The sequence below is a fragment of the Micropterus salmoides genome, unplaced genomic scaffold (assembly GCF_014851395.1).
Source record: "Micropterus salmoides isolate LMB-PRFRI ecotype aquatic unplaced genomic scaffold, ASM1485139v1 Ms_hic_scaffold_20, whole genome shotgun sequence".
NCBI lineage: Eukaryota > Metazoa > Chordata > Actinopteri > Centrarchiformes > Centrarchidae > Micropterus > Micropterus salmoides.
In genome coordinates this window covers 28,840,647-28,854,911 of record NW_024041151.1, presented here as the reverse complement: position 1 = coordinate 28,854,911, position 14,265 = coordinate 28,840,647, and the positions used below count along the sequence as shown (strand labels likewise).

The following is a 14,265-nucleotide window of genomic DNA, read 5'->3' as shown; positions in this document are numbered from 1 at the left end:
CCTCCATACCAATAATAATAACAATAATAATAATAATAATACTACACACAACCTGTTAAATAACAAATTTTCTTCTGTAAAATAGTATGAATATGCCTCCACCTAAGGCTTACAGATAAAATGAGCTTTTCAGCTATAAATGGTGCGATAAATGTATTGTGTATGTCAAATAAACAATAAACCAAACAAATGTTATTCTGTTTATGGTTTAATCCTTTTCAGCCATGCTTGCCTTACAAAAAATCTACTATGATTCAGTTTAGTTAAACAAAGCCTCATTGAAGAGTCCCAGCAGGCTGGGTCCTACGCCCATATTCTACCAGCTAAAGCCTTTTGTGATGTATGTCTTTGGTTTACCAGTGGAGGCATGTGTCCTCGGTGCATCTGTCCACTGGTGATGTGCTGTTTGGCCTGGGGCATACTGCCCATCTGGAAGCTCTCTGGACCTCCAGCTCCTGAGCGCATGATGGCTGGCAGGGCCACGGAGCCCGTCTCCACCTTGCCCACCTTGTTGAACTGCTGCTGCAGCACTGTGGACCTGGAGTGATGTTAGAAAGAAAAGGAAAAGGAAAATTACTGACTCAATACAGGGTTTCACCTCGGAAATTGGGGGGCAGGGGTAACCCCTCAAGCACTCCCTGCTGCTGACTACACTCTCTCGATTACAATCAAGATAGTAGGAAAACTGTGAAAACTGCTACTATCTACTGGTGGCCAGATGGAAAATATCTGTAAATGATTAAGAATCATCGGATGTATCAGTAACACACACCCCACACAGACACTTACTTTTTGGGTGACACAGAGTCTTCTAGCATGGTTGATTCTTCATCTCCCTCCAGGCCAAAGTGGTCTTTGCTCTTTTTCTGTCAAAAGCAGCAGCAACAACATCAGTGGATCATACACATTTTACACACTTCATTTTAAAGGAATCCTGATTTAACAAAGGTTTGCAATCAGGCAGGCTCAAAAACTGTCATCTCTTATAACACAATGTGTCATGATCCTGGTCTAGTCTGTCAATACTTTATTATAAAATAATATATAAATTATTATTATGGTCTGCCTGTTCTGTGTTCCTGTTTTCAGTTTGTTTCCCAGTCAGGTTTGGTCTGTGTCTGTCTGTGCTTGAGGTTATTTTGGTCCTTGTCTGCTGGTTTCTGTGTCGTGTTTAGAATGTGTCTTTATGTTTTTAAGGTTTCAGTTCCGTGTGCTTGTCCTGTTCTTGGTTTATTTTGATATTGTGTCTGGCTGTTTCCTGTTAAAGTTTGGAGTTTGCATCTGTTTTCTGTGTGTAGTTTTGCTTATTGTCTCCCTGATTCCCCTGATATGTCTCAGCAGTTTATTCTCCCCTGCTGGTTAGCCCTGTATATACTGCCTACGATTTGTTCTTGGATGATAGATTCTCTCCAGCTTGGATCATAGTTTGTTTTGTTAGTTTGGGATGTTCGCTGCCTTTCTGGAGTTACTATTTTTAGTTGGATATCCTGTTTGTGCACTTATGTTTTTCTTTAATAAATCATAAGAAGTCATTCTGCTTTGTTAGTGTCTGCATTTGGGCCCTACAATCTGTTTCTGCCTGAGCACATGGAAAAACCTGACAACCCTTTCTTCTTAAAGGGCGGAGGTCAATAAAGAAATGTAGGCAAAGTAGATATTGTAACATTTTATCTAAGAAATAGGTGATAAATAAGTGAAGAATAAGAAGTCTTAACGTCGTTTCAACGGACTCTATATTCACTCTCCTATCTAGAAGTTTGACGTGGTATTGAACAAAGTGCCTATTAGGGCTGGAAATTAAAACCAGTCTGAGAGAAAGGTAAAAGTATGAGGCAGAGTGGGCATTAACTACATAATCATTGATATTTCTTATCTTTGAAACATAAAACTGTGTAATTCAAAAGTGGATCAGAAGAGACCATATGCCTTAAAGGTCCAGTGTGTGATATGTAGGAGTAACAGTATCCAACATACAGACAGACAGAAAAGGAAAACAGTTAGACAAAGGCAACTCTAAACAAGCGGCTGTCCAAAGGGACACAGCTCAGCAAAGTTTAGAAGCCACAACCTCAAAGTCTCCTATAGTTTTAGGCCTGGATCAGGGAACAACCAACAAACCCTGATCAGTGGACCTTAGAGAGGGCACCTGCCTGACCCTGCAGGGATCACAACAACCTTGAATTTGATAGAGCCAGTAAAGAGAAAGAGACAAAAGCTTAGCAGCAGCATTTTGGGCCGCTTGTAAACAATCCAGGGCCGCTTTACTGAGGCAGGTGACGAGGTTAGAGTTACAACACAGTTCCTAGAATAATAAGGAATCCACCTCATGTAACCTGCAGCAGAGAAAAGGTCAACTTTTCTTTCTCTGAGACGGAAACTGAAGCTGATACAATGATAAACCACAACATTTTACCATTGTAATGTATCATGTTTGTTACCTTTTTGAGGATGATGTCGATGTAACCGGCAATAAGCTGAGCTATCTGCTCTCCCTCAGTGGTCTGCACAGAGTAGTATCCATCCTGGTAGTCTCCAAAGTCCTGAAAGCAGAACAAAGAGCAACGTCAGATTAAAAGATTAAACACATACAAGGGAGCTCCCCTGTAGTGTAGGGATTCAGGCGCCGACCATGACTAGTCCAGCTGGGGGACCTTTGTTACGTCTCTCTCCTGCTTAAAATGGAAAGAAAAACAAACACACAGTAGTTTACATTAGAGTTATTTGATATCACGTTGCCTCTTAGTGACACCCACATAAGACACGAAATGAAGTTTCTGTGAGGAGAGAGGAATCGAGGTACTGTGTCATCAGACAAATGAGACGTCCCTTCCTTTACGTACCTCTTTATGAGAAGCTTTTTTAGAGCATTAAACACTTAATTTCCTGCATTCTGGTGAATTTTCTGCAATCATTTCTGCATTTCCTACATCAATTTATGGTGGAAATGTTTTTATTTATGTAAATGGAAACAAAACTCAGGTGGCTGGGTTGCTTTCAGATCTGTTTCTCCTGTAGATCCACTTTTCCCATGTAATATCATCCCTGATGAGTCAGCACACATGCAGGCATGATTGTGTCTCCCCTCCTCTGTTGTCATGTTCACAGGAAGAGAACGGAAAAAAGAAACCGTGTCAAGATGTTGTAAAAGTTACTGACTGGTGCTGCACGTTTTGGGGTCAATTTATAATTTTTTTTTAATCTTATTTAAATAATAAATTAAAAAATAAGTGCTAATGAGCTTTTCTCAAAGCACTTTCAATTGTTATTTAACATTTCTAGTATTTTTCTAAGCCTTTTTAACAAATGCTTTCAAACAGTGTTGGGGACACGTCCCCAGCATGTAATGTCACCGATGCCGACACTTCTCCGCACTGTAGCGGACTGGAAAAGCGGACCCGTCCTACTCTGCCTCTGACTGGCTGTTGGGTTGAGGCATTAGGAGTGACGATTGGTTAGGCACAGCCAGTTGTAAAGTTGCAAAGCTCATGCTAGAGTGGACTTGGTACATAACTGGTAGGCCTCAATGCAGTCTTAGCAACGACCGAAGGACGAGATCAATTTCCAGGTCACCCAAGGAACAAGGAGACATGAAATATTCCAATGACATGCACCATTTCATTTGGCAGACACCACTTACAGTTTTTCCCTACACACACTGGGAGCAGTACAGTGTTCATTGTCTTTCTCAAGGGTACACAAACCACAAATCCTATAATTAATAGCCAACCCACTATACCATCTGAGCTTTATTTGTAGTACACTAATAACTACCGGCCAAGGAGCATGCTATGGTGGAGCGCATGCTGAACCCAGCAGTGTCATTCCAACAACAACAGATGGACACTCTCCATCTAAAAACCAATGAAAGGTGTACACAGCAAGGATGCTAAAAATGGGATTTGCAGCTGCATGACCACACATGCTGAGCCATTCCATTTAAGTTACGGCAGGGATCACACGCAATCGCAGCACAGCATGCCTCAACACAGCTAAACGATGCTGTGCTGGGACGACGGGAAAGTAGAATTAGGGTGAGTCGAGACACGCTGCAGGGGAAGCTCATTTGAGCTGCTTGGAGTCATTGTGTCATCTTTTTCACGCTACACACACATTGTTACTGTGGTTAAGGGTTGGAAAGTAAACTGAGAGCTGTGATACAGTTAACCTCCCTCGGGGCAGCAGCTCAGGGTCAATGACATGTTCTGTCTTTCCATGATCAACTCACCAGAGTGAAGCTCTTGGGTGAGGCAGCCCAACGTTTGATGTTGGTCAGGCTCCACTCCTGGATCACCTCCTTGGTCTTCTCGTCCACTCTCATCACACACTCCTTGGTGATGCCCAGCAGACGAGGCACCAGTTTGTTTTTGCCCTTCATTTTCTCCTGCAGGAGAACATGAGCAAACAGTTAGAATGCCCTTACTGTAGTAAACCAGCAGTGCTAACACATTTGGATTTCTAATTGAACCATGTTGCTGCATGTCAACAATACACACCCACACCCTGCAAACCACAAATCTGATTATCCCCCAGCTGCAACTGAGTCTCAAAGCAAATGTAAACTTCTCCAATCCATCCAACTGAAATGTCTTCTCACCTTGACCAGAAAGAACGACACTCCGTAGGTTTTCAGAGACCTGGCCAGCTTCACATAGCTGACTTTGGCCTCGATCTCGGTCATGTTCTGATAGTTTTTGTGTGCCTGCAGAGACGAGAGAAACAATCACCTTAGTGAAGCATTAAGTAAGCCACCCCAAATATAAGTCATCATACTTAGATCTGTGACATCTCATGATTCACAGACATTTGCGTTGACCTGTTTTCAATAAGACTGCACAACATGAGTTAAAAGTAGAGTTTGTTATACAACCCTCCAATTCTCAGCGCTTCCTCTCTGCTGATGTTAACTGAGAGTTTCACTTTCAATGTTGGACACTAAAATAAAAGTGTTTCTTACTAAATAACATTATAAAACGTGCATGTAGTCTTCTTCATCTAGCCAGGACTGAGCACTAGAACAACAAGCAAGACTGTGGGGTCAGAGCTGACAGAGTCCTGTACCTGAGTCCACTTCTTACCTGAAAGATCTTTTTCTCTCCCTTGTTCTTGATGTACTCTTTGGGAAGGAACTCCTTTAAACTGAGGAAGAAGTAAGAGGTTAACTAGAATCAAAGAAGCCTCAGGACCATGCCAAGAAGCAAACTCAAAACAGAAATTTCAATATGAATATGAAGGCAGCGCTCACTCCAAGAATCCAGCCTTGTGTTTGGACTCGTTGTGGTCGCCGAACTGAATCTGACACTGATAGCCAGCAAACTCACAGGCCTTTTCAAAGGAGACTGGATGAGATCCGTTCAAAATGTCATCACGGGCCTGAACGCACAGACAGAAACCGTCATCACTCAGGAGAACAACTGAAAACTACATTACAACAGCCTCACAAACAACCTGAGCAGTACAGCCAATAGCCATGATAAATACTTGATTGTGATTGGCTTGAGGGTGTGCATTGTTTTCAGATAGCTTCACAGTGTGGCTGTGTTAATACTCATAAAAGGCTGCTGGTTTCAGCTGTTACTGGGCTACGGTCTGCTTCCATGTTTTTTGTAAATACTATCACTATCTGTGGAGTTGCTGTGTGAGGTTCATATAGGAGACGTCTTTTTCTTTCTGTGGTGCATTATTGCTGAGTTTCATTCTTTCATGTATTCATTTCTGTTCATTCTGATTGGGTTGCATTGCAGCCTCTAAGGTTATCTGTGACCCTGCTCATACAGTTCCGTGATGTGTGTCCCCTAATGGAGACCGGGGGTCATCTCTGTTGTTCTGGCACAGATACTGAGAGCCAAATATGTTGAATATGAAGCCACCTGACTGATTACTGTTGATTTCTAAAAACCCTTTGATGACTGGGAAAATGAGATGGTCTTTCCAGCAGGAAATCATGCATGCCAGTAAACAAACTCCGAGAGAGTTATCAGGTCTATGAGGGCTTTGTTTACCTGTACGTAGAGCAGGTTGAGCTGGACGGGATCTCTGGAGTCCACGTTCTGGTCTGAGTAGAAGAACTTCCTCCTCAGCAGCAACATCTCCGTCTCCTCCACACCCTGTTCCCTCAACGTCCTGCCATGGTCCAACCAGTTCACTGAGGAACAACAGCAACCAAATAAACTGATTCAGGAAGACAGAGACTTGCTGGTTCCTGGACTCTTGTACAAAAGGTCGACAAAATATTGACAGGCGTTCTCAAGAAATGCTTTGCTATTTGTATGTTGGGAACGGTGTGTTTACGGGCCATACACAATATACAGCCAATCAGTACACACCTGTCAGTAGCTTTACTCTCTACTGCTATTTTTGAAATGACCTCTGACCTCCCCACAGCTCATTACTTTGTCTGTAATTCTGTTTCCAGACAGACTCTGTAACACAGCAGTGTCATGCAGTGTTACAGAGAGGAGACGTGATGTTCTAAATATATTTTCACATCACCACACCCAACAGAGCTGCAACAAACGGGAGACTCCTGACTTCCAGTGAAACCATGACCCTGTGGGTCAGTTTCATCAATTTAGTGTGTTAAAGGCAGTGAGGGTGAGGACGAGTGTTTGTCATACACTCATCATCTGTGTGGAGCTTCTGCTTCAGCTTCTCCATCTTCTTGTCGTCTCTCAGCAGAGTCTTGTCTCTCTTCAGGGTGCCGGTGGTCTCCTCCTTCTTCTCCTCACCAATGTCTCGCACAAGCGAGTACTCATCGTAGTTTGTAATGCCTGGCACACAAACACACTCGGGTTACTACACTTACTTTCAAGCACCAAACAGTGATGATTCACCAGCAGTGTCAGTATATCTGGTGACGTTCAGGTGGACAGACATTATTTTCAGTTGTCCAGGTGACCTGACCTATTCTAGCACAGATGGTCATGAGCATGTCGCTGACAATCTTGGCGTCGTCCACCATGACGGTCTTCACCGTGCCGTCCAGCATGCGGATCTTCAGAGGCCTCTGCTTCTTCTTGTAGTCCAGAGTGTCCTGACAGACAGAGGAGACACATCAGGAGCTCTGTGTTACTAGATGAGACAGATCTACAGATCTTTCAGGCTTGATTATCCATGAGACTCTAAATCCCCTGAACAAAGCAGAACTGATTCAGATATTCACAGAATTTTTTTTTTTTTCAAATCACCTTTTATAGACTCATGGGGTCCTATTCATGGCTGTGCAATGACCAGCTGGGCACCAGGGGTTTTAGTGAGTTAACTGGCTTTTGGTAGTTTAATTAAAGATCCGTTTAGGAATAAGCACAAGTAAGCACAATTTCAGCTGACATTCACAACTACAACTGTTTGCTGCTGACATTGTTATCTGATCTAGAGGCCCTGCCCAAAACCAAGTTTCAAGACTTATTCATGCACTGGGCACATTTTGTCTTCCTCCCAGTTTGCCTCTATGTGCTAAAAGTTCAGTTTTAGTAACATTTAGTGGTGTTTAGAGTGTGGGCCAGAGTGACTCACCCCATTCCTCAACATGTAGTAGTCCAGGGCCTTTCCTGCCTCCAGCCAGATACCTTTTTTTGGGTCTTCATCAGACAGAAACAGCCCATAGTCATTGGCTGCAGAAGGAAACAGAAATACTGAGTGAGTCACTGCGAGTGTGTTTCTTGGCATATGTGCACATGTGGATATTCAGCCACTATGGAGCTCTCATTTACTTGTGCTGACTTTTGAAATATGTGCACTAGCTTCCCCGTCCATGTTAATCAGGTCAGTGGGTCTCTGGGTGTTTGTCTCAACACATACATCTGCTCAAACCATGTCAGCTACACATTTCAATACGAGACCACTTGTCTGTAGAGGGTTAGACGCTTAATATGCTGGAGAGTTGAAACGCACGGCTGAAATAGGGCAAAAGTCAGAGATGCAGGGTTTAACAGCTTCGTCTTTCTAAATGTAAAATGACTTACAGGTTGGAACAAGTAATGCAGACAGATGCTGTTGAAATAGCTCATGTAAAAGATATAACTCTGCAAGCATGACAGCTAAAGCATCTGTGGAGCCGAGGGCTACTCTCAGTTTACAGGCTCTGCGGAAGAGCTGCAGTTGAACGCGTTGCTGTAATCAAGCAGACAAAGGTAACAAGGCAACAGATCATCTGCTGTTAGATATTCTCTCCTGCGTTCCACTCTTAGTACTGATTGGTTTATAGAGTGCCGTGAAAAAGAATTCGCCCTCTTCCTGACGTCTTCTATTTTTGCATATTTGTCGCACTTGATATAAGACAAAGTCAACCAGACTAAACACAACATACATTTTCTCATTTCCTTTATTGAGGGAAATATAGTGATCCATCACCCATATAAAAAAGTAATTGTCTCCTAAAAACTTAATAACCAGTTGGTAACAGCAACAACTGCAACCAAATGCTTCCGATAACTGCAGATCAGTCTTTCACATCGCTGTGGAGGAATTTTGGCCCACACTTTGCAGGATCGCTTTAATTCAGCCACACTGGCGTGTTTTCGAGCATGAACTGCCCTTTTAAGGTCCTGCCACAGCATCTCAACTAGATTCAAGTACTTCGACTAGGCCGCTCCGAAACCTTAATTTGGTTTCTTTTGAACTATTTAGAGGTGGACTGCAGATCACAGACTGATAACTGGACATTCTCCCTCAGAATTGTCTGGTAGAAAGCAGAATCCATGCTTCTGCCAATTATGGCAAGTCGCCCGGCTCCTGAAGCAGCAAAGCATCCCCACGCCATCACCCTACCACCACCACTACATCGTACGATGTTCATATTGTGAAATGCTGTGTTAGCTTTACGCCAGATGTAACAGGACACATCTTCCAAAATGGTTCCACGGACTCATCAGTCCACAGAAAATTATCCCAAACAGTTTGGGGGTCATCAATGTGTTTTTTTGCAAATGTGAGACGAGCCCTTTTGTTCCTCTTGGTTGGCAGTCACTTCTTAATCTCCGCAACAATCTCCACAACAAGCATCCAGGTGGCCTGGATAAGGGCTGGCTCATGCTTGAAAAATCTATTTAATGTGACGTGTTGTCTCATCAGAAATGGTTATAGTTGTTCTAAACGGTCACACTAAGTTGGGGTGAAAAGTCAGACATCATAGAGAGAGGGGAGACGATATGGTTTAAATATACATTTTCAGACATCCTAGAAGACCTTCTAGGTTGTACAAATGAAGAGGGACTAGAATTGTGTAAAGAATGAAAGTTATAACCCTGCCTCCTCTACATGCCCTGACAATCACTGTGTGACGCGGGTGTGATTGCTGAAACACAGCCCGCCCTCCAAATTCCGATGTTGGGAAGGTATGGAGGGGAGGGGGATTTGAAGCTTTTCAACCATCTGACAAGAACTTCTAATGCACCGTAAAACTTGTAGTGTGTGTGTGTGTGTGTGGGGGGGGAACTCACGCTGGCCGAGCTGTGCCTCAGGAACTCTCTCCCTGATGATACGGCAGGCGTCGTAGACCATGGTGGAGGGCTCAAACTGCATGGTCTTCACCACGTTCCCCACGCCGATCTTGAGTGACAGGGCCACCATGACTGCTGCTCTGCACCTCCACTCAACTCACACCTGCTTGATGCCCAAGAAAGTAGTGAGTCAAGACAAATCAATCGTATTTGTATAGCCCAAAACCACATACAGTGTGTCAACAATATGCTTTTTCTGCTCAACATTAGCTTGCATGTCTTTGGTTCAGCTGAATTCTTTGACCCCTCCCTAACCATGACAAAAGAGGCAAGACTCCAAAGTCTATGTGGACCCCCCCACCCCACCCCCCCAGGTATAAAAAGCAGAGCGATGGCTAACTGTAGCACCGGTTTGTGCCTCCCACACATAGCTGCTGGTTGCATTGTGTTAGCGTTAGCAAACATGATAAGCGCATGTGGACAGAAAATTCCTCCGTAGTGGCAGTTAAAGCAACACATGGGCCCGCTGATAAGTGAGCTGTATTCAGAGCTCCATGCAGAGCTACTAGCTGAATTAGGGGGTGTAGATTTTGTAACCTTTGGACGGTATCAGGCTAGCTGTTTCCCTCTGTTCCCAGCCTTTGTGCTAAACCAAGCTAAACGGCTGCTTTCTGTAGCTTCATATTACTGTTCAAACACCAGAGTGGGATTGATCGTCTCATCTAACTAATTTCCCAAAATGTCTATTACTCTAACTTTTAAGCCAACATGGTATGCTATAGGTATGGATGTATTCATAACAGCTACTACACTTGCATGTCAACATATCTATCTCCATGACCACTGAGCAAAGTCAAACTCAGCTAATGAAGGCCATGTAATATGACTGAAAGCTCTGGATAAAGCTAACAAGTGGGCCGTAGCTGGGGAGTGGTGTTAGTTTCCCTGGAAAAAAGAACAAAAGATTAACAACCTTCACACTTGTTTGGGTCTTTAGTAAAAAGCACCAAAAAGGTAAAAGCCTGGCTTCTTTTAGATTATTGGGAGACACTTCTTTATTACAGTCCCTGAAATCTATTACTGCGGCAGTCTCTTAAATGAAGTTCAGAAAAGGGAAGAACATCAAAACAGTTCCATCTTTCTGCAAACTCATTTTTACTGAGGGCATTTCTAAATGATTTTCTTAGTACTGAGTGCTAAGCTGAGTTTAAAATGAGGAACACCCGTTATATTTATACGCACTCAAGAAACCAGAGAACTGTGAGAAACCCAGTTCAGACAGGAAACTGAGTTACACTACATATCATCTCCAAGATGAGGAGTATAAAAACAGACTTCAATCCACATGGTCAGTTCAATCCCCAGATAACCTATAAACCATGTTGTAGCAGTACGGTCATTATTTAAAAGTATAGTGGTTATTCCATTGGAATCTATGGCTGACCCATAACATCCAGGATTTGTCCCCATTGTGAGCCTCATGTTGTCTGTCCAAGCATCGTATCACTGTACACAGAGCAACACAGGATGACAACAACATGTTACACACTGCGGCTTGTTTCAAAATGACTTTAGTAGAAAAAGAGAAGGGTGATGGAAAAGGAGCAGCACAACACGCCCTGTTTTCTCATCCCACCTTCAGCTCGCTCTGACCCTCGGAGCTGACAACGAGCTCAAACTATTACCATTGGTAGAAAGTAACAAATGGCATTTACTCAAGAACTGTATTTAACTACAATTCATTTACTTGTACTTTAAGTATTTCCATGCAATGCCTCTTTATTATATTTCCCTGTTAAATGTAGTGAAGTAGAAGTATACATTTTACTTCACTCCATTTAGTTACTTAGCTGATTATCGTTTTTTTTACACACAGTAATGTGATCAGTTGCGTCTAATATGATACACAAGGTATCAATTAGCTCCACCCCACCAGCTGCAACATTTCAATGCAGCTCACACATGAATCTATGAGTAATAATTAAATAATTCATATATAATGTAGGGCTGACCCCGAATAGTTGGAAAGTCAGTGCTGATTGGACTGCAAATCTCACAGTCAATCTTTGCAGAGGGGTTATGAAACGAGGATCATGCTATTTTGGCTATATGGGGGTGCTCAATGTTTGATTTTACATAGCACAACCCTTTTCCTCCCAATTTCATATTATGATAGAAGTATTACGATATTATTATCTGAATGAATGCATGAATGAGCAAGGTGATTTATTTTTTTCTTGTTTCAAATAACTGTTACATAAAAGTATTGGGAAATTGTATCAGATACTCCTCATCCTAATTAGGTCATCCTCACAGGTAGTATTATATGGGGAAAGACTACAGCAATTATTTTGTTAACTTTTGATCAATAAACTGAATTGAAAGATCTCGCAGTGCTTTTTCCTTTAGTGGTGAGTCCAAACCTCCTCCAAAAACGACAGTCACAAGTATAAAACGAGAAAGGAGTCTGTTTAAACAAGTCCCTAAACTACACTAAAGACTCTAAAGAAGCAAACAGAGGATTAGAGATCAAACCAACTACACATGAAGCAGCCACAGCCGCAGCTGGACGCTCCGTGAGTAAAATCAGCTGATCGTTGCTGCACCACAAAAGCGTTTAATTGATATGATGGAACGCAGTGATTGATCGGAAAGCCAAGCTTGTGGTGATAAACTTGCAACAGTGACAGACATGCCTGTGACCACAGCCGAAGGTGAGCGGCTGTTAAAATCACGCGTGGACTTTTTTATGCAAACAACGGTGCAGGCACATAACGAAAAAAATGGCATGCTCTTCTCTTTCTTTCGATGTGTTGCTTGCGTGTTTGGCTGCAAGCAAAACCATACAAAAAGTATCAATTGAAGTACTGACTTGACTGGAGACGTTTCGATTCTGCTCGATACCGGGCTGTTTCAGTTGATACCATAAAAGGTATCAAGTAGTGATACCCATCCCTTCTAATGGGTATCACTACATGGACACAAAAACATGTGAAAATAGGGTCCAGGTTGAAAATATAAATACACATATACATAATTCAATCAACTACAACTGTTTGCTGCTGAGCAGGTAGTGGGTTTTTAGAGCTGTTTGACTGAAAACAGCATCTGCAAGCTCTGAGGAGCTGAGTGATGGATAACAATAATTCTCCATATGTTCATCACTATGAGCAACACCATTCCCACTAAACGCATTATTGTTGTTGATAAAATATTATTAGTGCAGCTTTAATTAGTGCAATTAATCACAAAATATCACAAAAATAGTTGCAAATCTGATCACTACCTTTTAGGAAAGCAGGTGCAAATAATTGCCCCTGGAGGGTCTGAGTGAGGGAGCATGTTACTTTGATCAGTAGAAAGAGTGTCTTTTTAAAGCTGTTTGGAAAATGACATCTTAGCTGCAGAGTGACAGCATGGAGAAAGAGAACAGCGAGGCATGTGCTGGCATCAACGCTCAGAGGGATTGAATGTCACAACACAGACGCCCCGACAACCTCAGCCTCACATCCTGCTGACGCCATATCACTATCAGCTCCTCCGTCTTTTTCGGGCTCTCTCCTCGATGACAGGCGGATGGAGGCGGGGTGTGATCTCAGATCTCTGACCTCAGGTTACAGCTATCAAAATGAATGCTGGCTATTGTAGTAACAGATAAGAACACTTCAATTGAAACAAACAGGGGGAATAAATGCCTTTTCCTGGCCAACACTGAGTTCTACACCCTAAAACTGATTCTAAAAAGACAGACACAAGATCCACGATGATAAAGTTCAGCTTTCTCTTAAATTCATTATCATACTTCACCCAGGTCAAAACAAGCAAAGCCACATGAGCCACATGAGCCACAGTGAGGAGTGAGACTGGTCTTAAGATAGCAATGACTACATTAACTATAAAGTATTATTGGACAAAAAAGTCAGAGCATTTCCACTTTATATTTCTATAAAAACAAAATTCACATTGCTGTAAAAGATGTTTATTTGTGTACAATATATGATTCAGCGTGAACTCAACTTGATAATTTGAAAAGATACTGCTGAGTCTAGCGGTTGGATTCATCTCAGACTCTTGCTTGCCGTTTGCTTCTCACTTTCAGTTCACTCATGTCGTCTTTAGTGCATTTAAAGCAGAAAGAAGCTGAGTGAAGTAAATACCTGATGTAAAACGGTGTTAGTGATTGCCCAGTCTGACGATGAACTCTGGGTTTCTTCTCTCTGGCTGAAGAAAAGGAGAGACACAGACCAGGTTACAACCTGTTTTACTGACACGGCACTTACATCTTCAGGACCAATCAAAACACAAAAACCAGACCCTCAGGCAATCTGTGATCCTCACATAACTGCTGCAAAAGAAAGCAACGCTGTTCCTACTGAAACACTGTGGGAGAACAAGTAGTCTAGAAATGCAAGATTCTTATTTATGCGAGTGAGACATTACTGGAAATACACGTAACTTTCAAGAGTAAGAATGTTAATACTACTGTCACATCTGTACGGTAAATATGTCGCTACAGCCAGCAGCTGGTTAGCCTAGCTTAGCACAAAGACTGGAAACAGATGAAAACAGCTAGCGAGGCTCTGTCTACCCGCCTCTAAAGCTCACTGACTGAAACATTATATCTCATTTGTTTGTACAAAAAGCAAAGCGTGAAAACAACAAGTTGTTGTTGGGCCATACACGTGTGTGTCTTCTAAATCATGTCCAATCAAATGAATTCGGCAAAAGGTATACTCCAATCAAGTGCAAGAGATAATAAAACGATAATCAAAGCCTCAAACAGCAACCAATCTGAACACTTGTGTAAATTAATTTGAATGGGTCACTG

The 14,265-nt window shown here is 42.4% G+C and overlaps 1 protein-coding gene across 1 annotated transcript in view; it reads right to left on the bottom strand.

Annotated features, from left to right (window-relative positions):
- The window catches only part of tln1 (talin 1), a 70,390-nt gene that overhangs the window by 37,851 nt on the left and 18,274 nt on the right, over window positions 1-14,265 (bottom strand). Inside the window, 13 exon segments of the mRNA XM_038734053.1 lie at window positions 358-538; window positions 790-866; window positions 2,439-2,540; window positions 4,226-4,381; window positions 4,595-4,699; window positions 5,076-5,136; window positions 5,243-5,370; window positions 6,000-6,142; window positions 6,615-6,767; window positions 6,901-7,030; window positions 7,513-7,610; window positions 9,438-9,600; window positions 13,595-13,658. Of these exon segments, the coding sequence (XP_038589981.1) occupies window positions 358-538; window positions 790-866; window positions 2,439-2,540; window positions 4,226-4,381; window positions 4,595-4,699; window positions 5,076-5,136; window positions 5,243-5,370; window positions 6,000-6,142; window positions 6,615-6,767; window positions 6,901-7,030; window positions 7,513-7,610; window positions 9,438-9,567 (1,464 nt within the window). The 5' untranslated portion in view covers window positions 9,568-9,600; window positions 13,595-13,658.